The sequence below is a fragment of the Rhinolophus sinicus genome, chromosome 11 (assembly GCF_057876585.1).
Source record: "Rhinolophus sinicus isolate RSI-liver-muscle chromosome 11, RSI-T2T, whole genome shotgun sequence".
NCBI classification, from domain to species: Eukaryota; Metazoa; Chordata; class Mammalia; order Chiroptera; family Rhinolophidae; genus Rhinolophus; species Rhinolophus sinicus.
In genome coordinates, this window is record NC_142511.1 from 17,281,911 (window position 1) to 17,306,144 (window position 24,234).

A 24,234-nucleotide genomic window follows, 5' to 3' on the forward strand; every position below is an offset into this window, starting at 1 on the left:
AGTTTCCTCGTCTGTAAAACGGAGAAAATGTCCCCCTTATGGGGGTCCTTGCAGGATCAAGGACATAATGTGAGTCAAAGAACTTTTAAGATATAAAGCGCTAAACTACCAGGTCAGGCTTCCTCTTGCAATTATAGATTAGGCTCTCCTACGCATCTGACCTGGCCCCTTGTTCCACTTTCCATTCATTTTCTCCGTCCCTCCCCTTTCAGCAAAGAGGAAGTGAGAGAGGAAGGGAGCACGCGCGTCTCACCCCTGGGTTAAGCCTGGCTCTGGGTTATCCGCAGGCTGTGCCGCCCCTTTTGTGCAGAGGTGCCGTCTGCCCAGAACTACATTTCCCAGCAACCCTTTCGCGGCTCCAGCGGCGGCGGGAGCGAGGCGCATGCGTCAAATGCCGCCCCGCCTCATCTGGGGGCTGCCCCCCCGAACCGGTTGCGCCTCGCGGAGCTAAAGGGTCCGGGCGCTGCAGCCACGGTGCTCGTCTCACTGCTCCGCCTGGGCTTAGCGGGCTTAGGTGTGCCTTAGCTCTGGTCAGTGCCATGATCCGGCAGGAGCTCTCCACATCCTACCAGGAGGTACAAGGCAGTGGGGGGTGGGAACAAAGTTTCCTGCGAGGCGGAGGAGCGGAGTCCCGGGGGTCGGGCTGGGAGAGTCGCGGGGGGCGTCGGGAAGTGCTGCGTAGGAGCGGGTGATTGCGTCGGGATGGGGTCCCCGAATGCGGAGGAGCGGCGGAGCAGGAAGGAAGCGGGGCGCCCAGCCTCCTCCGGATGCTGCGGTCGCTTGGCCGGGGGATGGGGCGAGGGCCCCGGAGCCGCGACCCATAACCAGCAGGTGAATGATTAAAGCCTCGCCGGACCCAGGGAACAGCGTGGCCAGCGGGCGGGACGCCGCGTGGCCTCCAGGATCCCGGTGTTGTTTGCAACAAGTGGAAGCGCCTGCGTCCTCCTCCCAGCTGTAGCGGATGCGTGTGGAGCCTCCAGCCCTCCCAGCCCCGGGCCTCCTGGCCGCTGCAGCTGTTAATGACAGGGATAATTATCACATCTTGTTTTGGTGGCCGCCTGTCTTTGAAAATGTGCTTTCACGGACATAGCTGCTTCTGGCCCCACTCCATCGTTCTCTCCAGTCTCACCTCCTCCCACGACTTTATCACTTAACAGTTCTTTGTCTCTTTCTTGTCTGGCCTGAGTTACAGGCTGAGGTTCCAGCGTTTCTCGCAAACCAGCTCTTCCTCCTGACTCTTACTGCAACCTGTGAACTGCTCTCCTCCTTCTCCTCAGGCCCCGAAGCTCGGTCGTCCCTGGTCATCTTCCTAGCTTGTGCCTCCACTGTGCCCCCCTCACTTGCCGAGTGCGGGCAGTTCCACATTCTCCGTCTGGTGTGTGTCCCGGTGGCTGCTCTGACCACCTGAGTGTGAAGCTGTTACCATCTCTCCCTTTGGTCTCTCCCCACACTATGCAGATTCCTTCTGAGGCCCTGCAGATTCCTTCTGAGGCCCTGCCTTGATCCCAGAGCATTCCTTCCCCACCCCGTCCATACATCCGATGTTGCCCTTGGTTTACCCAGAACAGTCCACACTTCTCAGCAAGCTCGGTGACCTGTAACCCGCAGAAATGGCCACACTTAGAAGCTCGCTGTTAAGCAGTGTACTCTGGCTTTCCGGCCTCTATGCCTGTGCTCACACAATTTCTTCTTTACCCCCCTCAAGCTCCATTGGTTAATATCCCCCCACTCAAAGGAGGAATCTCCAATTCCACATGCTCCATGGAGACGGACTTCCCAGACCAATGTAGCCTTCGGCCTGTCCTCATGTGAACTTGCTGCTGTCTTGATCAATATTGATCAACACTGACATACGTGTCCCTCTTTGTCAGGGACACTGTGTGGAGTATACAGAGCAGGTGGCTTAGCCCCACAGTAGGAAGTGAAGCTGAGTTGAAGTCAGATGAGATTTACCTAACGCTTACTATTTGTTAGTGTAGGATCTGGGTTAGAACCTGACTTTGGGACTTTTGACATTTCTCCTACTGTCTCCCCTACTCCGTCTGTTTCCTTCATCCAAAAGGAGCCTGAGGGATTTTAACCAGTGCTGTGGATTCTGTGGCCCCTAGATTCTGTGCCCTAGACAATGGGGGAATCCTGGGGAATGAGTTGTGTCTTTCCCTGACTCTGAAAGTTGTCAGATTTATAGGGAGGAGAGTATAGCAGGTGAATACTGGGACTTTGAAGTAAAAAAGCCCATGTTCCTATTCCGGCTCTGCCTCTGGCCATTTGTGTGATTTTTGTCAAGTCCTTTATTTAACTTCTTTGAGCCTCAGTTTCTTCATCTGCAAAATGAAAGTGATGATAGCCCCTTCCTCCTGTGGTTGTGAGGATTGGATGAGTTAGTGTGTGCAAAGTGCATAGCTCAGTGCCTGGCAGGTGAAGGATAACTCTTGTTAACAGGGATTGTGCAGCTCCTACTTGTAGGGAGCTTTGGGGTCCCTGGTTTACAGGACCATGTCCCTCACTATGCACGTGTAGCCTGCAGTATGTCCCCCTAGCAGGTCTCCTAAAACGTTTATTAAAATATAGGCAGTTATCCTGCTTGCAGGGCCAACGCCAAAGGTGGAGTCAGTTGCTAATTGGGGGCACCCATGGGGTGCAAGGCCTTGACAGTAATCCTCCCCTTTCTTCAGTGGCCCATCTGGAAGTCCCTGCCTTGCCTTCTTCAGAAGAGGGAGCCTGTTCAGAGAGTGGCCTGCATCTTTCCTTTCCAGATCATTCTGAAAGTGGGCCTAGGTTAGAGGGCGGTTTCTTTGCTGAATGGAGACTGGCTTCAGGGGCTGGGGCAGGCCATGAAGCGGGCTCTTCACAGCTGCAGGAAGTCAGAAGGGGAACTGGGTGAAGAGAGTTGTCACCTGGGTTAGGCTGAACCCGGGTGAGGCTTGGATCAGAGAACTTGGGGCCTTCCTGGGATTAACATCCTCCTTTCCCTTGGGCCAGCGAGAGCTCCGGGGGCCTCCTGATCTGTGCTCCTAGGGGCCTGGCTCTCATGGTGCCTTTTCAGCCTCCCAGCCCTCTCCCACTCATTGGTTTTCTTTTATTTTGGGATTGGAGGGCTTTAAGCTGGGGTGTTTACCTGATGCTAAGGGTGTGAAGAGGGAGCTGTAACAATAATACCATGTTTCCCCGAAAATAAGATTGGGTCTGTGGGGACAGAGCCCCAGAAAGTAGTTTACAGGCTCTCAGCCTCACGTGGAAAGTTGCTTGGCTCGGGTAGTAGATGGTTGTCGGCTGTGGCTAGTTGGCCGTCAGCTGTAGCCAGTTAGCCAATTAGCCGCTAATATAACTGCTGTGGCTACGGAGGAGAGCCGAGGAGCAGAGTGGAGGAGAGTGGGGGAGAGTCGTCGGTCGGTTGGCAGAGAAACGGACAGCAAGTCGCACGTCCGGTGGGCCCAGCCTCCAGTGAGACCATAGCGGTATGACTCCCCTACCTATGGCTCCGTGGGTGTTCCTTTTTGGCCTCACCATATCCTGCGTTCTTGTGTGGGGAGCGGGAGCAGAGACCCCGCAGGCCGCCCCGCACGACAAGTGGCGCAGCGAGCAGGGTCTCCCACACCACAGGGTCTTATATTAAGTTGTGCTCCAAAAGACGCATTAGGGCTTGTGTTCAGGGGATGTCCTGAAAAATCATGCTAGGGCTTATTTTCCAGTTAGGTCTTATTTTTGGGGAAACACGGTAAATGCATCAGAGCTTTGTTTAACTCGAGTCTCCTAGGGATGAATTTTTAATGACAATGTCTTGAGACCTTAGGCATTTACACTGTGGGTCTAAGAAAATATTTGGGAAAATTCTCACTCCCCATTCACCCCAATTCAGTGAAAGCTCCCCCTCTAACTGGGGTGCTGACCTCGCTTACTCTCCTCCTTAGTGCCACAGAGACTTGCTGGTTATTGTTGTAACCTTTTTGCGCCCCTACCCTCCTCAGTGGCATCATTTCCCCCATTTGACAGGTGAGAACACTGATGGGGTGAGGTTGCTGCCAGGCTGCTAATTAGCATCTGTCCCTGAAATGGGCGCCTCTCCCTTTTTTCTGCCGTTTGCAGCCCGAGTCAGTGAACTTTAGTCAGAGTCCGGGAGACCTCTGACGGCAGCTTCTCACTCAGCAGACTCTAAGCTGCATTTCCTTCTCCTTTGGGAAGTGGTTAAGATCATGGGCTTTGGAACTAGGCCAACTTGGATTTGATTCCTGGCTCTATGGCCATGGAAAATGTTGTGTGTGGAATTGTGCCTCCCACCTCCACACAAAGATAGGTTGAAGTCCTAACCCCCAGTCCCTCAGAATGTGACCTTATTTGGAAATAGGGTCATTGCAGGTGTAATTAATTAAGATTAAGTTATACTGGAGTCAGGTGGGCCCAAATCCAGTATGAGTGGTGTCCTTAGAAGAAGAAGACCAAGTGAAGAAAGAGAGATGCCATGTGAAGATGGAGACAGAGAGTGGAGATCAGATGCATCCATACACCAAGGAACATCAAGGTTGCCGCCATTGCCAGAAGCTGGGAGAGAACATTGGGAAAGAGTCTCCCTCACAGCCCTCAGAAGGAACCAGCCCTGCCAGCACCTTGGTTTCAGATTTCTAGCCTCCAGAACTGGGAGGGAATAAATTTTTGTTGTAAGCCACCCAGTCTGTGGTGCTTTGCTATGGCAGCTCTAGGAAAAGAATATATGGGAAGTTACTTGAGTTTTCTGAGCTTCAGTGTAGAATTGGCATAACATACCCTATATCATGTGATTAGTGCGTGTGTGTGTGTGTGTGACAATTACGTGGGAAGCAGCTTCTGCTTTCTTATTCTAGTCTGGAAAGCAGGGCGGATGTAGCTGACCTGTTTGCCCTCTTTGTTTCTCCCTTTAGCTGAGTGAGGAGTTGGACCAGGTCGTTGAGAACTCAGATCAGGCGGACGAGCGGGACAAGGGGGCAGTCAGAGCCCAGGGCTCGGGAGTCTTACCAGGTAAGTGGGTTCAGTGCTGGGGCTGGAAGAGTGGGGAAAATGGTGTGTGTTGTTGCCGCAGCTGGAGGCCAGGTGCCTCGCCAGCTGGGTGGCTGTGGGACAGGAGATGCCTTGTGCCTTAGTGTCAGATCTCAGGCATTGCCCTAGTTTTAAAGCTATACATATTTAACCAGCCTTGGGACAGAAGATGTGTCCAGGCCGGTATTGGCTCTTTTCTGTACTTCAGTTTGAGCCCGTTCCTGGGGCCAGGTCATTGGATACAATAGCAAAGGCTTTGGGTCTCTGCTCTTGCGTTAGTTTTTCCCTAGGAAGCTGGTAGCACTTGGGCTCTAATATCTGGGTCACTTCCCAGAGCCTCTGGAAGGGAATCTAATAGGCTCCACCACCTACCCAGCTGCACTTGGGAGTCATTCTTTTTACCTTCCTTCCCTTCTTCACCTTTTTCTCTGCCCCTCCCTTGTGCTGGCCGCCTTTTGTTTCGGGCCTCATTCCTTCCCACTGTAGGACGGAGTCCTCTGTCTGGGGTTCTCTTCCCTCCATCGCCTAGTTCACGCGTGATCATTCTTCAACTCACTGTTTTCCTCCCCAGCCTTCTCTCACCTCCCGCCTGGATCACTTCCCACCCTCCAACACTGTCACACGTGGCCTGCACACCTCTCCCTTGTAGCTGTTGCTGGTGGAATGGTGTATCTGTGTGTCTGATTAATGTCTGTCTATTCTAGAATGTAAGCTCCATTAGGGTAGAGACCAGTCTGTTTTGCTCACCACCTTAGCCCTGGCCATGCAATAACGATTTGTTGAATGAATGAATGACTGAATGGAGCCCCAGCTAGACTCCAGCTTCTTGAGTGGACTCAGGAAGGTGGGATTCTGCTCCTCTTGATTCCTATATTTGTGGGGAAGGGGAATGGGACAGGAAATTTTGTGATTGTGCCCAGTCCTTAGAGAAGACTTTATAAAAGGAAGGAGGCTAGAAAGACAGCTTACATTTACTGACTGCGTCCTCGGGGCCAGGCTTTGTCATGCCCGTTGCCCCATTTGGAACAACCCTGTGAGGTGGTCGTCCTCATATTTACAGATGAGGCTGAGCCTCCCTGAGGCTCAGGGAGGTTAAGTAAAGTGTGGGAAGATCACGTGGCTGGTAAACAGACTGGATCAAGCTCTGTCTGACCCCAAACTGTCAGTGGTTTTTTAAAACTAAGCATCCTTTTATTAAAGCCCAATGTGTAAAAGTAGTAGCATCCCCCATCGCCCGACTCCAGACACTGCATCTAAGGTCCTAATGTTCCAGGGAGTATAGTTTAAAAACCTTGTGTATTGGTTTCTATGTTCCCATAACAAATCACCACAAACATAGGGGCTTAAAACAACACAAATTTATTATAGTTATGGAGGTCAGAAGTCCGAAGGGTCTCACTGGGCTAAAATTAAGGTGTGGGCAAGCCTGAATCCCTTTCTGGAGGCTCTAGGGGTTATCCGTGTTAGTGCCTTTCTTAGCTTCTATTTTTTTTTTTTTTTTTTTAAAGATTTTATTGGGGAAGGGGAACAGGACTTTATTGGGGAACAGTGTGTACTTCCAGGCCTTTTTTTCCAAGTCAAGTTGTCCTTTCAATCTTAGTTGTGGAGGGTGCCATTCAGTTTCAAGTTGTCCTTTCAGTCTTAGTTGTGGAGGGCACAGCTCAGCTCCAGGTCCAGTTGCAGTTGCTAGTTGCAGGGGCGCAGCCCACCATCCCTTACGGGAATCGAACCGGCAGCCTTGTGGTTGAGAGGACGCGCTCCAACCAACTGAGCCATCCGGGAACTCAGCGGCAGCTCAGCTCAAGGTGCTGTGTTCAATTTTAGTTGCAGGGAGCGCTGCCCACCATCCCTTGTGGGAGTCAAGGAATCGAACTGGCAACCTTGTGGTTGAGAGGACGCACTCCAACCAACTGAGCCATCTGGGAGGCAGCTCAGCTCAAGGTGCCGTGTTTAATCTTAGTTGCCGGGGGCGGAGCCCACCATCCTTTGCAGGACTCGAGGAGTTGAACTGGCAACCTTGTGGTTGAGAGCCCACTGGCCCATGTGGGAATTGAACTGGCAGCCTTCGGCATTAGGAGCATGGAGCTCTAACCGCCTGAGCCACTGGGCCGGCCTCTTTCCCAGCTTCTAGAGGCTGCCCTACTTCTTTGGCTCCTGGCCCTTCTTCCATCTTCACACTGGCAGTTGCTGTGCGAGTCTTTCTCACATCTCATCATTTGGAGACTGACTTCTGCCTCCCTCTTCCATGTTTGAAGAGCCCTGGCGATTACAGTGGGCCCACCCAGATAACCTGAGATAATGTCCCTGTTCTAAGGTCAGGTGATGAGCAACTTGAATCTCAGCTTCTGCCTTCATTTCTCTTTGCCGTGTAACTTGACATATTTAGTTTCCAAGCATGAGCACCTGGCCATCTTTGGTGGGCCATTGTTCTGCCTGTTGTACCTGCGCTACCTGCCTCCTTGCCCCCAATTAGAAGAGGATAGATGGAGGCAGCAGGAAGAGGAAGGGCAGACTTGGAAAGAGGACATTTCCTTTTATAGCTAAATACACAAATGACTGATAAGCACACAGAAAGATGCTCAACAATGTTAATCATCAGGGAAATGCAAATGTAAACCACGATGAGATACTACTTCACACCTCCTAAGGTGGCTACACTCAATAAAGACCGACCATAACAAGTTTTGGTGAGGATGTCAAGAAATTAGAACCCACGTGTAATGCTGGTGGGAATGTAAAATGGTGCAGCTGCTATGGAAAGAGTCTGGCAGGTCCTCAAAAGGGTAAATATAGATGTACTATGACCCAGCAGTTTCAATCCTAGAGAAATGAAAACTTACGTCCACTCAAAAACTTGTATGTTCATAGCAGCATTATTCATAATAGCCAAATGATAGAAACTATCCAGATGTCCATGAACTGATGAATGGATAAATAAAATGGTATATTAATATAGTGGAATATTACTTGGTGGTAAAAAAGGAATGAAGAATTGATACATGCTACAATATGGATAAATCTAGAAAATATGAAAGAAGTCAGAAACAAAAGGCCACGTTATATGATTCTATTTTTATGTGAAATGTCCAGAATAGACAAATCCATAGAGATAGAAAGTAGATTATTGGTGGCAGGGAGTAGGGGGAAGGAATAGTGACTGCAGATGTGTGTGGAATTTCTTTTTGGGTCATGAAAATGTTCTCCAGTTAGATGAGAGTGGTAATGGTTGCACACCTTGTGAATATACTAAAAGCTACTAAATATATTCACTTTAAAAGGGTAAATGTTATGGTATGTAAATTATATCTCAAAAAACCAAATCACTGGGCGGCTGGTTAGCTCAGTTGGTTGAAGTGCGGTGCTCTTAACAACAAGGTTGCCAGTTCAATCCCCGCCTGGGCCACTGAGCTGTGCCCTCCACAACTAGATTGAAACTACTACTTGGCTTGGAGCTGATGGGTCCTGGAAAAACACACTTAAAAAAAAATCACTGAAAAAGAAAAACAGAGACAAAGAATTCATTCCTTCTTTACATTCAGAATGCATGTTGGCTTAGAGCACTCTTCACCGTAGGGTTTTGCAGGGTTCATAATAGACAGCCAGTTCCCCTTCCTCTGAACCGAGGACGCAGGATGTTTTCAGAAAGTGAGTTGCTTGTCACAGATCCTCTTAATGGCTTGATTTACATGCTGAGGCAAGTGTGCGTTTTTGAAGCACTTCTGTTGTAAATTTTACAAAATGCGTAAATTACCTTTCCCAAGAAAATCTTATGCATCATTCTTGTCTTTCTACTAGTACCTCGAGTTTGTCTTCATATAAAGGATATGTACTTTTAAAATACATTCATCCAGCTTGCCATAAAAAAAGCCAGTGTTTGGTGTTTCTGACTGCAGAGTGCATGGAACATTTTGTCAAATATCCCGCACCTTTTTTTTTTTTTTTTTAAAGGGTGAAACATAATAGTGTCTAGTTTCAGAATTCGAGTGACACAGCACATGTGAGTGATAAATAGCTTTACAGTTTTTATTTACATGCCAATTTGTGGATCTAGAAAAGGCCTATAATGGAGTTCAGCGTGGTTTTGTGAGTGACACAGAGGAGGAGACTCTTGGCCACGGTTCCCATGAGAGTAATTTGTCCAAGTACCTCTGCCAAACAAATCCAAGTGATGCAATTGTCTTATGACCGTTTTGTGTCTAAGATTCTTAGAATTCTTCAAGAACATGTAGGGAGAGATCTATCTCTTTCCCTAATCAAAGGTACGTACCATGATGGTAGAGCATTTCAAATCATGTTTATCTGCCTTATGATACAGTGGACGCTGCCCACACATGCCGGTCATTGTTCACCTTCAGTATATGGTTCAGCTTGGATGTAATATGCAGTTTGCCTTAAAAATGCCCAGACTTCTGTTTGTTAGGAAGGTACATTCCTTCAATCAGATTTTCTTTTATCGTCCTTACTGACTAGAATCCTAGGTAGTAACGTCTGTCATGTAGGGAAAGCATTGACTAGGAGTCAAGACTCCAGGATGCGTTCTGATTGTGCCAGTCACTGCATCACTGAATGAGGAACGGGGTTGGACCAGCTCTTAAAAATTCTGTTCAGATGTCATGCGCCCAGTCAGTCATTTCAGAGTTCCTTCAGTTTTGCCTTGGGATCTGTTCCAACTCCATTAGAATGTAGCAACCTGGTACCTGTTGCCACTGCAGTTACGAGCAGCTGATGACCATGAATGTGCCATGTTTGGAAGTGAAACTGTGGTCCCACATGGACCATGGAAGCTGGGAGTGCCTTCCAAGCAAAACAGCAGTGGTTCGGTCCCTGTGCTCAGACTACCATACTTTGGGACCTGTGGCCCTGCCACTCAGCTACCTGTGACTGGTCAGGGATTCCCTGAGCTAAGGGAAGCCATCTGTGGACTGGGCATGAAGGAGGACAGTGTCTTGTGATGTGTCTAATGAGCCTTCCTGTACAGGACACTTTCTGGAAGAAGGTCTGAATGCAAAGCTCATGGAAAGGCACTTAGTAAAGTGGAGCAGGGTCGTGAGAGAAACGGAGGGAAGGCAGAGACCACAGCCACGAGAAAGCAGAAACCGACACAGTCCCCGATAACAATGAGAAGCAGCCAGAAGTAGAGTCAGACAAAAGAAGGTGAAAAAGAATTGTTTTCATTCCGTTTGGAGAGCTGCTATGTACCCTGCTGGCTCAGCTCTCAGATGCCCCGGGGGGTTCCTTAGGGCTTCCTGCTTCCTCACTTGTCTTGGTAGCTGTGCAGTAAACATCCGTGGCCTACAGTAACCTGGTCCGAAAGGCCTCAAGGAGCCTCACAGACACTTGAAGAATTTACACTCCTGTGTAAAGTCAAAACTTTCTCAAGTATTTTGCCAGAAATAACAAGGCACACCACTTGGTTTATAGTTTTGCATGCTTGAAATGTACTTGTCTTCTCTGACAAATGGAGGGTAGCTAGTTAGCCTTGCAAGACTGAGTTCATCTATTATTTGGATTATTCATTTAACAGTCGGAAACACTACATGCCTGCTCTGTGAAGGACACTGTTCTGCCCCACCTCCATTTTACCTTCAGCATATATTTTTTTCTAATTCATTAAATTAAGAGATTGGAGTGCATGGTCTTCATTTGTGATATCTTCATCGAGGTCTTCATTTTTGTGTGGTGTAGAGGGTACATTCTATTTCTTCAGTAATAGTCACTGAGCAGGCATTCTGTAGTGGAATGCATTTGGCAACATTCTATCATATGCTTCTCTCAGACACCGTATAAAATGGAAATGATTATTTCCTTTTTACATGAAGAAAGGGAGACTTGGGAGCACATGGTCTGGGTCACAGAGTAGTTAGCAGAGCTGGAGCCCAAATCTCTCTGACTCTAAAGCTCGTGCTCTTAACCACTGGGCTAGATAATCTGGTCTTTCAGTTCAGAACATAAATGAGTCATGAACACCCCATTATTTCTTCCTCAGTTGCTCCTGGTGCTTTTGGCGCTGTGCCGTGTGAGCTCTTACGCAAAGTTGTTGCTGCTCTCTGCCTTCTCCTCACACTCCCCATTCTTTCCTCTGAGCAAAGGACGCCTCACATTTTACATCCTGACATCCTTCTGAATTGTAGCGGGTGGAGCACAGACCATCAGCCCTCTCGCCGTATCTCCCTGACGCACCTACATAGCACAGAGCTTCGCACGTAGAGTTGGTGCTGGATGCACGTTTGTAGAAGAAGAGGATGAATGACTTCCTTATCTCTACCAGCCTAGGACACTTTGATAGTTCTGTGCTGGGCCTGCTTATGTGCTTTCAAATACAATAAAACGAAACATTTTGCAAATACTCATAACTTTGTTTTTAAAGTCCATTTAAAAAAGAAGTTTTTTGGGGTAACATTTGTTAATAACATCCTATAAGTTTCAGGTGTACAACTTCGTAGTATGACATCTGCATATTCTATTGTGTGTCTGCCTCCTGAAATCTAGTCTCCTTCTGTCACCATGTATTTGACCCCCTTTATCTTCTTGGTCTTCCCCTCACTCCCCTGCCCCTCTGGTAACCACCATATTGTTGTCTGTGTCTATGAGTTTCTGTTTTTGTTTGTTTTATGTTTCCTTTCTGTTTTATATCCCATGTATGACTGAAATCATAAGGTTCTTGTCCTTTTCCTTCTGACCTTTTTCACTTAGCATAATACTCTTAAGATCCATCCATGTTGTTGCAAATGGCAATATTTCATCTTCCGTATGGCTGAGTAGTATTACATTGTATATTTGTGCCATATCTTCTTTATCCAATCATCCATGGAAGGACACTTAAGCTGTTTCCATGTTTTGGCTGTTGTAATAGTGCTGCAGTGAGCCAAGGGCGGCGGGTGGGAGGGGCGGTGGTGGTGGTGGTGGTGGTGGTGGTGGTGGTGGTGCGTATATCTTTTCAAATTAGTGTTTTTCATTTCTTCAGTTAAATACTTAGAAGGGGAATTGCTGAGTTATATGGTAGTTTTATTTTTAACTTTTTGAGGAATTTTCATACTCTTCTCCGTAGTGGCTGCCCCAATTTGCTATCCCCCCAACACTTGTTTGTTGATTTATTGATGATAGCCATTCTAACAGGTGTGAGGTGGTATCTCATTGTGGTTTTAATTTGCACTTTTCTGATGTTGAGTATCTTTTCATGTGTTTGTTGGCCATTTGTATGTCCTCTTTGGAGAAATATCTATTTAGGTCCTCTGCCCATTTTTAAATTGGATTGTTTGTCTTTTTGATGTTAAGCTCTGTGAATTCCTTATATGTTTTGGATATTAACCCCTTATCGGATATATCATTGGCAATTATCTTCTTCCATTCAGTAGGTCGTCTTTTCATTTTGGTGATAGTTTCCTGTGCTGTGCAAAACCTTTTTATTTTGATGTAATCCCATTTGTTTATTTTCCCTTTTGTTTCCGTGGCCCAAGGAGACATATCCAAAAGAATACTACTAAGAGCAGTGTCAAAGAGTTTACTGCCTATGTTTTCTTCTAGGAGTTTTATTGTTTTGGGTCTTACATTTAAATCTTTAATCCATTTTGAGTTTACTCTTGTATACGGTATAAGAAAGTGGTCTCATTTCATTTTTTTTGCACGTATCGGTCCAATTTTGCCAATACCACTCGCAGAAGGACTATTTACTCCATTGGATAGTCTTATCTCCTTTGTCATAGATTAATTGACCATATTGGTGTGGATTTATTTCTGGGCTGTCTATTCTGTTCCGTTCATCTATGTGTCTGTTTTTATGCCAGTACCATGCTGTTTTGATTATTGTAGCCTTGTAGTATAGTTTGATATCTGGTAGTATGATACCTCCAACTTTGTTCTTCTTTCTCAAGAGTGCTTTGGCTACTTGGGGTCTTTTGTGGTTCCAGAAAAATTTTAGGATTATGTTGTTCTAGTTCTGTGAAAAATGCCATTGGTATTTTGATAGGGATTGCATTGAATCTGTAGATAGCTTTGGGTAGTATGGACTTTCTTTAAATTTAATTTTATTAAAAAGCTTTTTTTAAAATTGGGGAATATTGGGGAACCGTGTGTTTTTCCAGGACCCATCAGCTCAAAGTCAGGTCGTTGTTTTCAATCTATTTGTGGAGGGTGCAGCTCACTGGCCCATGTGGGAATTGAACCGGCGACCTTGGTGTTATGAGCATTGCTTTCTAACCAACTGAGCCAACTGGCCACCCTCGTATGAACATTTTAATGATGTTAATTCCTCCTATCCATGAGCATGGCATATGCTTCCATTGGTTCCTATCTTCAATTTCTTCAGTGTCTTAAAATTTTCAGAGTACAGATCTTTTACTTTGGTTAAATTTATTCCTAGGTATTTTGGGTTTTCTTTTTGATGCAATTGTAAATGGGATTGTTTTCTTGATTTCTCTATCTGATAGTTCATTATTGGTGTATAAAAATGCAACTGATTTCTGAATATTAGTTTTTGTATCCTACTTTACTGAATTCATTTGTCAATTCTAGTTGATTTTTGGTGGACTTTTTAGGGTTCTCTCTCAATAGTATCATGTCATCTACAAATAATGAAGTTTTACTTCTTCCTTTCCATTTTGGATGCCTTTTATTTTTCTTGTCTTGTGGATGTGGCTGGGACTTCCAATACTATGTTGAATAAAAGTGGTGAAAGTGGACATCCTTGTCTTGTTCCTGATCTTAAAGGAAAAGCTTTCAGCTTTTGACTGTTGAGTATGATGTTAGCTTTCGGTTTTTCATGTATTGCCTTTATTAAGTTGAGATATGTTCCCTGTGTCTGCACTTTGCTGAGAGTTTTTATTATAAATAGATTTTGGATTTTGACAAATGTTTTTTCTGCATCTACTGATATCATATGACTCATATTCTTCTTTTTGTTTATGTGGTGTATCATGTTAATTGATTTGAAGGTAATGAACCAACCTTGTATTACAGGAATAAATCCCTCTTAATCATTTGATCTTTTAAAATTTATTGCTGAATTCAATTTGCTAATATATTGTTGAAGATTTTTGTATCTATGTTCAACAGGGATATTGGCCTATAATTTTCTGTTTTTCTAGTGTCTTTGTTTGGTGTTGGTACCAGGGTAACGGTGGCTTCATAAAATGAATTTGGGAGGTTTCCCTCTTTACTTTCTTTGGAGTAGTTTGAGAAGGATAGGTGTTCATTCTTATTTGAATGTTTGGTAAAATTCACCTGTGAAGCCATATGGTCCAGAACTTTTGTTTGTTGGTAGTTTTTTGATTACTAATGTGATTTCGTTAGCAGTTATTGGTCTGTTCAGTTTTTCTATTTCTTCCTGATTCAGTCATGGAAGATGTTTCTAAGAATTTATCCATTTCTTTTAGGTTGTCCAGTTTGTTGGCATATAATTGTTTGTAGTCTCTTACGATCTTTTGTATTTCTTTGGTGTCATTTGTCACTTTTCTTTCTGATTTTATTTATTTGGGTCCTCTCTTGTTTTTTCTTGAGGAGTCTGGCTAAAGGTTTATCAATTTAATTTTTCAAAGAACCAGCTCTTGGTTTCATTGATCTTTTCCATTTTTTTTAAGACTCTTATTTTTTATTTCTGAGCTTTATTATTTCCTTCTGCTCTGTTCTTTTCCTAATTTCTTTAGGTGTAAGGTTAGATTGTTTGAGATTTTTCTTGTTTCTTGAGGTATGCCTGTATTGCTTTGATTTTCCGTCTTAGAACTGCTTTGACTGTGGCCCATATATTTTGAGTCATTGTGGTTTTTTGTGTTTTTTTTTTTTTTTTCATTTTCATTTGTCTCAAGGTATGTTTTGATTCTTCCTTGATCTTGTTGTTAACCCAGTCACTGTTTCAGAGCATGTTTTTTAGCTTCCAGGTGTTTGTGTGTATTTCAGTTTTCTTCTATCTATAATTGATTTCTAGTTTCATGCCATTGTGATCAGATAAGATGATTGATATGATTTCAGTCTTCTTTAATTTGAGACTTTTTTTTTTTGGCCTAACGTGTGGTCTATTCTGTAAAATGTTCATGTGCATTTGAAAAGAATGTATATTCTGGTACTGTTGGGTGAAATGCACTAAAACTATCAAATCCATCTGGTCTACTGTGTTATTTAAGGCCACTGTTTACTTGTTGATTTTCTGTCAGGACGATCTATCCATTGATGACAAGGGGTGTTAAGGTCTCCTACTGTGACTGTGTTATTGTCAGTATCTCTCTTTATGTCCATCAATATTTGCTTTATATATTAAAGTGCTCCTATGTTGGGTGCATAAATGTTTATAAGGGTTATATACTCTTATTGGATTGGTCTCGTTATCATTATGAAAAATGCCCTTTGTCTCTTGTTATAGTCCTTGTTTTAAAGTCTGTTTTGTGTGATATAAGTATTGCTACCCCAGCTTGTTTTTTTGTTTTTTTTTCATTTCTGTTTGCACAAAATATATTTTCCATCCCTTTAGTTTCAGTCTGTGTGTCTTTCGATCTCTTGTAGGCAGCATATGTACGAGTCTTGTTTTTTTGTGTTTCTTTTTTTGTCTATTCAGCCACTCTGTCTTTTGATTGGAGCATTTAGCACATTTACACTTAAAGTAATTATTGATTGATATGTAATTACTGATTGGTATGCAGTTATTGCAAGTTAATTGTTTTCTGATTGTTTTGTAGTTTTCTGTTCCTTATTCTGTTGCTTTGTTCATTTGTAATTTGATGACTTTCTACAGCTTTGTGTTTGGATTTCTTTTTCTCTATTTCTTGTATATCTGTTGTAGGCTTTTGGTTTAATGTGCTTCTTATATACCAAGCTATGTTTATAGCAATCTATTTTAAGATGATGGTTACTTAAGTTTGGACATATTCTAAAATCAGTACAATTTTTTACTCACCCCTCCATGTTTGTTTTTGTCATTATTTCTTACTTTTGTTTGTGTTTATACCTTATTGTTGTAATTACATATGATGTTCCTACTTTCGTCTTTTAACCTTTGTACTAGCTTTATAGTTGGTGATCCATTGCTTTTACTAAGTGTTTGCCTTTGTCAATGAGAATTTTTTTTCTTATAGTTTCTTATTCATGTTCTTGATCTTTTCTTCTTAAACAAGTCGTTTCAACATTTCTTGTAATACTGGTTTAGGGTTGATGAACTCCTTTAGCTTTTTCTTGTCTGGGAAACTCTATCTTTCCTTTGATTCTAAATGATAGCCTTACTGGGTAGAGTAATCTTGGTTGTAGGTCTTTATCTTTCATCACTTTGAATATTTTGTGCCATTCCCTCTGGCCTGCAGAGTTTCTGTTGAGAAATCAGCTGATAGTTTTAAGGGAGCTCCCTTGTATGTGACTGTTTTTCTCTTGTTACTTTTAAGATCCTCTCTTTGTCTTTAATTTTTGGCATTTTATGATGTTCTTCATGTGGATCCTCTTTAGGTTTATCTTGTTTGGGACTCTCTGTATTTCCTGGACTTGTTTGTCAGTTCCCTTCACCATGTCAGGGAAGCTTTCAGTCATTATTTCTTCAAACAGGTTTTCAAGTCCTTGCTCTCGCTCTTCTCCTTCTGGTGCCCCTATGATACAAATGTTGGTGGCTTGATGTCCCAGAGGTCCCTTAAATTATCCTCATTTTTAAAAATTCTTTTTTCTTTTTGCTGTTCTGTTGGGTGTTTTCCGCTACCTTCTCTTCCAAATCGATGATTTGATCCTCAGCTTCATCTAACCTGTTGATACCCTCTAATGTATTCTTCATTTCAGTTATTGTATTTTCATTTCTGACTGGTTCTGTTTTGTGTTTTCTCTTTGTTGAAGTTCTTACTGTGTTCATCTGATCTAACCCTTACATTCATTGAGCATCCTTATAAATAGTGTTTTGAACACTGTGTCTGGTAGATTGCTTGTGTCTATTTTGTTTAGTTCTTTTTCTGGAGTTCTTTCATTTGGGGCATGTTTGTCTCCTCATTTTGTCTGCTTGTACTGGGCCTGGGCCACTTAGCAAGAGCTATAAAGCATGCTGAGGCCAGCTGCTGCTTGTTTGGGGTTTGTGGACCTTTGAGAAGTTTTGAGAAAGTCCACAGTGCAAGCTCAGGCAGTCCCCTGGTGTATGGAAGAGCTGCTGGAAAAGGCTTGGGCTGGGTGCGTGATTTGGGTGGGACAGGGTTTCTGGGAATCATCAGGGTGGCGCGATCAGTGTTAGCTAGAATAATGGAGAGCACAAATCTGGCGTCCTCTCGGCTGTGTGGGGGGACGACTCAACAAAGGATCAATGGAGGCTGCCAGCAGTACTATCCCTGGAGAGATCTGCCCTGACCCCTGCCCCTCCAGCCCTCGCCCTGAAGCTCGTCAACTTGGTTTCTCCCCTGCACTGGAGCACAGATTGTGTGAGGTTCTGAGCAAGTGAGTCTGTGCATGGCCCCCTAAGAGGTGTGCCTAGGTCTCCAGCAGCCTTCTGTCTCACTCAGACACAACCCCGTAACACAAGTTATGGGGACTCCTCTTCTTGGCACTGGTGCTCCGGACTGTGGACCTGGTGTGGGGCTGGGCCCCTCCCTCCTCAGGAGGACCGCTGCAGCTGAGATATCCCTCCTGTTTCTTAATCACCACACTGTGGGTGTGGGATCTGCCTGGCCCTCCTACCGGTCTCAATGTGGCTTCTTTTTCCTTAGTTATAGGACTTCGTTCATCTAGTCTTCAAGTGGTTCTCAATGATAGTTTTCTGTAATTTAGTTGTAATTTTGATGTGGTCGTGGGAGAAGATGAGCACAGTGTTTACCTACATCACCATCTAGACCGGAAGTTCTCCTGCTTGTTACCTTTTTTATCTTTAAATCTATTTTGTCTAAGTACGCATGCACCAGATTTTCTCTGGATTCCATTTGCTGAAGTATCGTCTTCTACCCCTTTGCTTTGAGCCTATGTTTGTCTTTGGAGCTGAGCTGAGCTCTCCTGCAGGCAGCATATAATGTTGGGTCTTAATTTTTAATCTATCCAGCTACTCTGCCTTTTAATTGGTGAGTTCAGCTCATTTATATCCAGGGTGATTATTGATATGTGAGAACTTACTGCAGCCATTTTATCTTTTGTTCTCTGGTTGCTCTGTACCTCCGTTGTTTCTTTTCCCTTGCAATTTTGTCTGCTATTTTAGTTTGGGTGTTTTCTATGATTATTTTTCTCTGTTTCCTCTTTTTTTTTTTTTTTTTTAATGTTTGTGTTTTAGCTCTGGGTTTTTATTTTGTGGTTACCATTAGGTTTGTGTTTATGTCTCATGCATACAATAGTCTTTTTTTTTCTGATTGCCCTTATCTTCATTCACCTGTACCCATTCAGTCCTTTTCCTCCTTCCCTTTTATGGTTTTATCATCACAAATTATCCCTTTTTATGTTGTACATTCATTACCAAATTGCTGTTATAGTTATTTTTAATGCCCTTTTCACCCTTTAATCTTTGTTATAAGTGTTTATTAGCCTATTCTGAAGTAGATTCGCAGTTTCTTGCTTCTGTCGATTATTTTACTCAAAATTTTGTGCACTTTTGACTCTTTGTTTCCAGTAGAACGCCTTTAAACACTACTTGTAATGCAGATCTTGTGGTGGCAAATTCTCTCAGGTTTTGTTTGTCTGGGAAAGCCTTTATTTCTCCTGCATGTCTATAGGATAACTGCTGCATATATTATCCTTGGTTGATGGTTCATCTCTTTCAATATTTTGAATAGTTCCTTCCACTTTCTCCTGTCTTGTAACATTTCTACTGTGAAATCTGGTGATAATCGAATGGGGTTTCTTTTGTAGGTTACAGTCTTTTTTACTGGCTGCCTTGAGAATTCTTTGTCATTGATTTTTGACAGTTTGAATAAAATATGTTTTGGAGAAGGTCTTTTTTGCATTGAGTTAATTAGATTATTATTTTTAGCTTCCTGTGTTCTACAGTCCAGTTCTTTTCATAGGCTTTGGAAGTTCTCATCGATTATTTCTCTGAGTAGACTCTCTGTTCCCTTCTCCTTCTCTTCTTCTGATTTACCTTAGGTTGCTCTTTCTAATGTAGTTAGATAGTTCTCATAGAGTTTTCTTCATTTTTTTAATCTCTTAGTTCTCTTCCTCCTCCTGGGTCACTTTTAGGTTTCTGTCTTTGAGTTCACCAATTCTCTTTCATCTGGACTGCTCCATTTCCAGTATTGTCCGATGCATTCCTCATCTCATTTATTGAGTTCTTAAGCACTAGAATTTCTGTCTGGTTCTTTATTATATTTTCAGTCTCTTTGGTAAAGTACTCCTTTTGTTCATTAATTTTATTTTTGAGTTACTTGAACTGCCTTTCTGAGTTTTCTTGTATATTGTTGGGTTTCTTTATAGCTACAATCTTGAATTCTCTGTCATTTATATGGGTCGTCATGACTTTTGAGTTTGGTTTCTGGACTCTTCATTTTGTTTCTGTGCTCCCAAGTTACCTTGGTTGTTCATGGTATTTGCTGGCTTGTTTCTCTGTCTGCATATTTGAGGTAGTGATTTCTTTTCTTGTGTAGATACTGTTTTGCATTCGACAATTCAGCAGGTTGATAGGATGCTTTCTTTTGTTTCCCAGTAGTTGGTGCTATAGCACATGTTTTTGTTTGTTTTTTTATCTGCACTATTTGTGATTCTGGGAACATGGTGAAGTGGTGTCGTTTCAGTTAAGGAAAGTGCTATGTGCCCATTGGGATGGTGGGCGTCTTCTCTGTGACCAGCTTGCCTCATTTATGGGACACCACCACTGTATTGGGGGAATGTTGTGGGTGGTGGAGAAATGGTGTGGTGAGCTCCTACCGCTACCTCCTTCCTCTGTGTTTTTGGCTTTACTGGGCTCTGCCAGGGCCTATGGGGTAGTGGAGGCAGGTTTGAACATCTTACAGCTCTGCTTCCCTGCCAGTAATGGCTGTCAACGCTGCTATTTTGTTTAAAGCTTCCCAGCCACCTCTACCCAATTCTGCTGCAATGTGGAGGGGGGGAAGGGAGATACCTTCTCTGGGAGGGAAACCACTTCTGCCCCTCTATGCTGTAGGCTGTTGTTAGGGTTGCAGCCTGACCCCCATCCCCCACCCCCTGCTACCACGCTTTCTGGAGCCGTGGTGGGTGCCGACCTGCATTCTGCAGCACCATCCCTGTCCTTGCCCCTTCCTTCTCCCGTTGGTTCTTGTTCTGCTGTGCCCACCTTCAGACATCCCCATATGTGGATCTTTCAGGTGTGTTTGTGTGTCAAGCAGAGGATCCTTTGTTGAGTTGTAATTGTCCAACTTGTAAATTCAATGGGAGAAACTGGAGTCTTCTTACTCTGCCATGATGCTGACATCACTAAAGTCCATTTTTTATAGAGAACATATAGCTGGGTCTGTTTTTAATCCAGGCTGACAGTCTCTGCCTTTTAATTGGAGTGTTTGGTCCATTTACATTTAATGTAGTTATTGATGTGGTTGGATTGCGTTCTACCATTTTACTGTTTTCTGTTTATCTTGTGTGTTTTTTTGTTTCTCTGTTCTCCTTTCCTGCAAGTTATAAACCTTGTAGTATTGTTGTATGTTTTTGATGTAGACATTCTTAAATTTAAAAAGTACATATAAATAGCTTTTTATATTTAACCACCTATTTAACATGTCCAGTGATCTTTATTTCTTTCTATACATTTGAGAGTTACCATCTCGTGTCATTTCCCTTTACCTTTCAGTTTTCTTTAGAATGCATTGTAGTGCGGGTCTGTTAGTGATGAATTCTCTCAGCTTTTGTTTTTGAATCTATTTTTATTTCACCTTCATTTTTGAAAGTTAGTTTTGCTAGAATTCTTAAATTCTGTGTAGACAGAATTCTTTTTCTTTCAGCACCTTAAAGATGTTTTGTTTTCTTTTGGCCTCCATTATTTCTGATCAGAAGTTACCTATAATTAGATATAATATCCTATATGTAATGTGTCTTTTTTTCCCTGGCTGCTTTCAAGATTTTTCTCTTATCCTTTCATTGGCAGCTTGATTATGATTTGCCTAGGAGTGGTTTTTTTATTTTTATTTATTTATCCTGCTTGGCATGTATTGAGCTTCTTGGATCTGCAAATTGATGTTTTCTCCTCCAGTTTTGGAAAGTTTGGGCCATTATTTTTAAAAATATTTTTGTGACCCGTTTTCTTTCTTCAGTTACATGTTATTAGACTGCTAGATATTGTCCCATGGTTTTCTGTGCTCTGTTCATTTTTTTTTCCAGTCTTTTTTTTTCAGATTAAATAATTTGTATTCATTTAACTTCAACTATACTGACTTTTTTCCTGCTATCTTTTGCTGTTAGGACTATACAGTGAATTTTTCATTTCATTCAATTTATTTTTCAGCTTTAGAATTTCCATTTGGTTTGTTTTTATAGTTTCCATTTCCCTTCTGTTTATTCTTCATCTATATATTTTCCTTCCAGTCCTTAAAGTGCTGTAAAGTTCCTGTCTGCTGATTGTAGCGTCTGGGTCATCTTGGCATTGGTTTCTATAGACTACATTTTTTTCTTTAGCATGGGTCGTATTTTCTTCTTCTTTCCCTGTCTAGTGATTTTTGACTGAACACGAGACATTATAAATGAAATACTATAGAGGTTCTGGATTCTGTTATGGTCCTCTGCAGAAATTTTGTCTTAGCAGGTAATTAACGTGGCAAGACTCAAATTCCCAACTCTCATGTTCCCTGCATAGCAGAAGCTGAAGCCTCCACTTAGTTCTTTGCGTCCACCTGCCGCTTTTTTGCTGCCCGCCCTGGGTCTCCAGCCAAGAATTTGAATATATTCTATTTGCAGATTTGGGGGTTCACCCCCTTTGTCTCCCTCCCTTTCAGGGTTTCCTCCTAACTTTCTGACTGTTCTACCAGCTCTGAACTCTACCCACTGTTACCCTGAATGATGCCTTATCAAGATTGGTGAATGTCTTCAGGCAGAAAACTACAAATTTACAAGTCTCACCAGACACAGTCGTTTTCTTTCAAGAATAGACAGTCTTTCAGTTTCTGCTTGATTTTGACCATTCTCTAGTATCTTCAAATGATAATTTTGTCCAAATTTTATCATTGTTATCTGTAGAAAGCTGGTGTCACCAAGCTACTCCTTCACCTCTGGAAGCCAGAAGCCAAGCACCTGTCATTTTAGCTTCCGTTCAAACTCCCCTTCATCTTCATCCTTGTGAGCAGTTTCTGTGGAGGAAATGGAGAGCCAGTTTCAGCTGTAGAGATGGCACTGTGGTGGTGTCTCAGTCAGCTTGGGCTGCCATAACAAAGGACCACAGACTGGGTGACTTAAACAACAGAACCTTTTTCTCAGTTCTGGAGTCTGGAAGTCCAAGATCAAGGTGTTGGCAAGTTTGATTTTCCCTGAGGCTCCTCTCCTTGCCTTGCAGATGGCTACCTTCTCTATGTGTCCTCGTGTGGCCTTTTTTCTGTGTGCATGCATTCCTGGTATCTCTTCCTCTTCTAATAAGGACTCTAGTACTATTGGAATAGGGTCTCACCTATACGAACTCATTTAACTTTAATTACATCCTTAAACACTCTGTCTCCAAATACAGTCACATTGGGGGTAAGGGCTTTAACACATGAATTTTGGGGAATGGGGACAATTCAGTTCATAAGAGAATAATTGAGACTTGGGATGGTTTGAGAGCGGGCAGGAGAGGCAGAGCTGCGTTGTAGGGATGGCATCAGGACATATTTAATCAGTCGTTTAGTCATTCACCATCTAAGTGCAGAATGCCTATTCTATTCCAGGCACAGCATGAAAGGCTGGGGGTTCAGTATGGACAAGACTAGTCCTGGTTCCCACCCTCATGGAGCTCATAGCTTCGGGGGATCAAAAGACATGTAGACAGTGACATTGCAGCGTGATGCTAGGGGATGGATAGGTGCCCTGGGAGCCCTGAGGAAGGGGTGCCCACATAAAGTTTTGGGGTGAGGGAGGCTTCCTTGAGGAAATGCCTCTCTGTACTGATGAGTTAGGAGCCAGCTGTGGAAGAAAAGTGTTCAGACTAGGCATAGGGAATGTGAATGTGAGGGGCTGCAGGGTGGAGGGCAGGACCAGAAGGTCGTTTAGCACAGCTGCAGCTGGGGACCTGGGAAGGAGAGTGGTTAGGGGTAAGGCCAGGCTGGGACCAGCTCCGTTGTTCGATTGTAACTGTCTATCTCTCTAGAGAGGAGACACCGTAAAGACAATGGCCGCGTCTCCTTCAGCTTGGGGTCCCCTTCCTGGCAGAGTAGGTGCACAGTGAATGTTGATAGGAGCTGTGTGTTACGATTTGTGCTTGGGGGCTGAGGTGGGACGTCAGATGTGGGTGAGCTTGCCTCCCTGGTAAAGCAGGTAAGGGGCCTGGAGGCTGCCGACCTCCCGCAGCCACACCTGCCCCTGCTCTCTGGGTCATGTGTGTTGTCCTTCAGTCCTAGACAGCGAGTCCGCCTCCAGCAGCATCCGCTTCAGCAAGGCCTGCCTGAAGAACGTCTTCTCGGTCCTGCTTATTTTCATCTACCTGCTGCTCATGGCCGTCGCCGTCTTCCTGGTCTACCAAACCATCATGGACTTTCGTGAGAAACTCAAGCACCCCGTCATGTCGGTGTCTTACAAGGAGGTGGATCGCTATGATGCCCCAGGTAGAGCCTGTCCAGACGGGCATCAGGACCCAGGTCTGGGGCATCACTGCAAATACTGCCTGAGCTGCCCCTGCACTCCCAGCCCCGTGCCAGGCACCGTGGGCAGGGGGAGCAGTGTGAGCATGTTCTGGGTGTGGGGTGCACACCAGAGAGCGGCCATGGGCACCCAGTAAACTGTGTCCTGTGCTGAGAGAGAGGGGGACAGCCTGGAGTGGTCACTGCAGAGCTGGGTGGGCGAGGAGCGCTTTGCACAGAGGGAAGCTGTGCGGTGGGCTTTTTCTGGGAGGAGGCTCAGCGGGAGCAGAGGTGAGTGTTGGGCGGCTGAGGGTTTCTCTGGAGAGGCTGAGTCGAGCCTGGCGGGAGCAGAGGCCGGTGAGGAGAAGTGGGAGGCAGGGCCGTCCAGAGGAGGGAGCGGCCCTGCCTGGAGAGGGGGCTCGCAGGCCACATCCTCCATCCTTCTCCTGTCCCAGTGGGGAGTTATCTCTGCTCCAGCGCTGGCGTGGGCTGTCTGTCCCTGGGCTCCGTGCGCGTGGGTACGGATGGGAGGTGTGAGCTCAGTGGGCTCTGCCTGCAGGGTGCTCCTGAGTGACCCGCCGTGGCCTGCTCACAGGGC

General features: G+C 44.3%; 1 protein-coding gene across 4 annotated transcripts in view; it reads left to right on the forward strand.

Annotated features, from left to right (window-relative positions):
* Positions 1-401: 401 nt before the first annotated feature.
* Positions 402-24,234, forward strand: part of PACC1 (proton activated chloride channel 1) — a 34,128-nt gene continuing 10,295 nt past the window's right edge. Inside the window, exons 1-3 of one of the 4 annotated variants that reach the window (XM_074322222.2) lie at positions 402-575; positions 4,896-4,992; positions 23,412-23,621. In XM_074322222.2, the coding sequence (XP_074178323.1) occupies positions 540-575; positions 4,896-4,992; positions 23,412-23,621 (343 nt within the window). In that variant the 5' untranslated portion in view covers positions 402-539. Of the gene's footprint in view, positions 832-4,895; positions 4,993-23,411; positions 23,622-24,234 lie in introns of all 4 variants that reach the window. The other 3 variants (XM_019738050.3, XM_074322220.2, XM_074322221.2) reach the window with 3 other exon arrangements.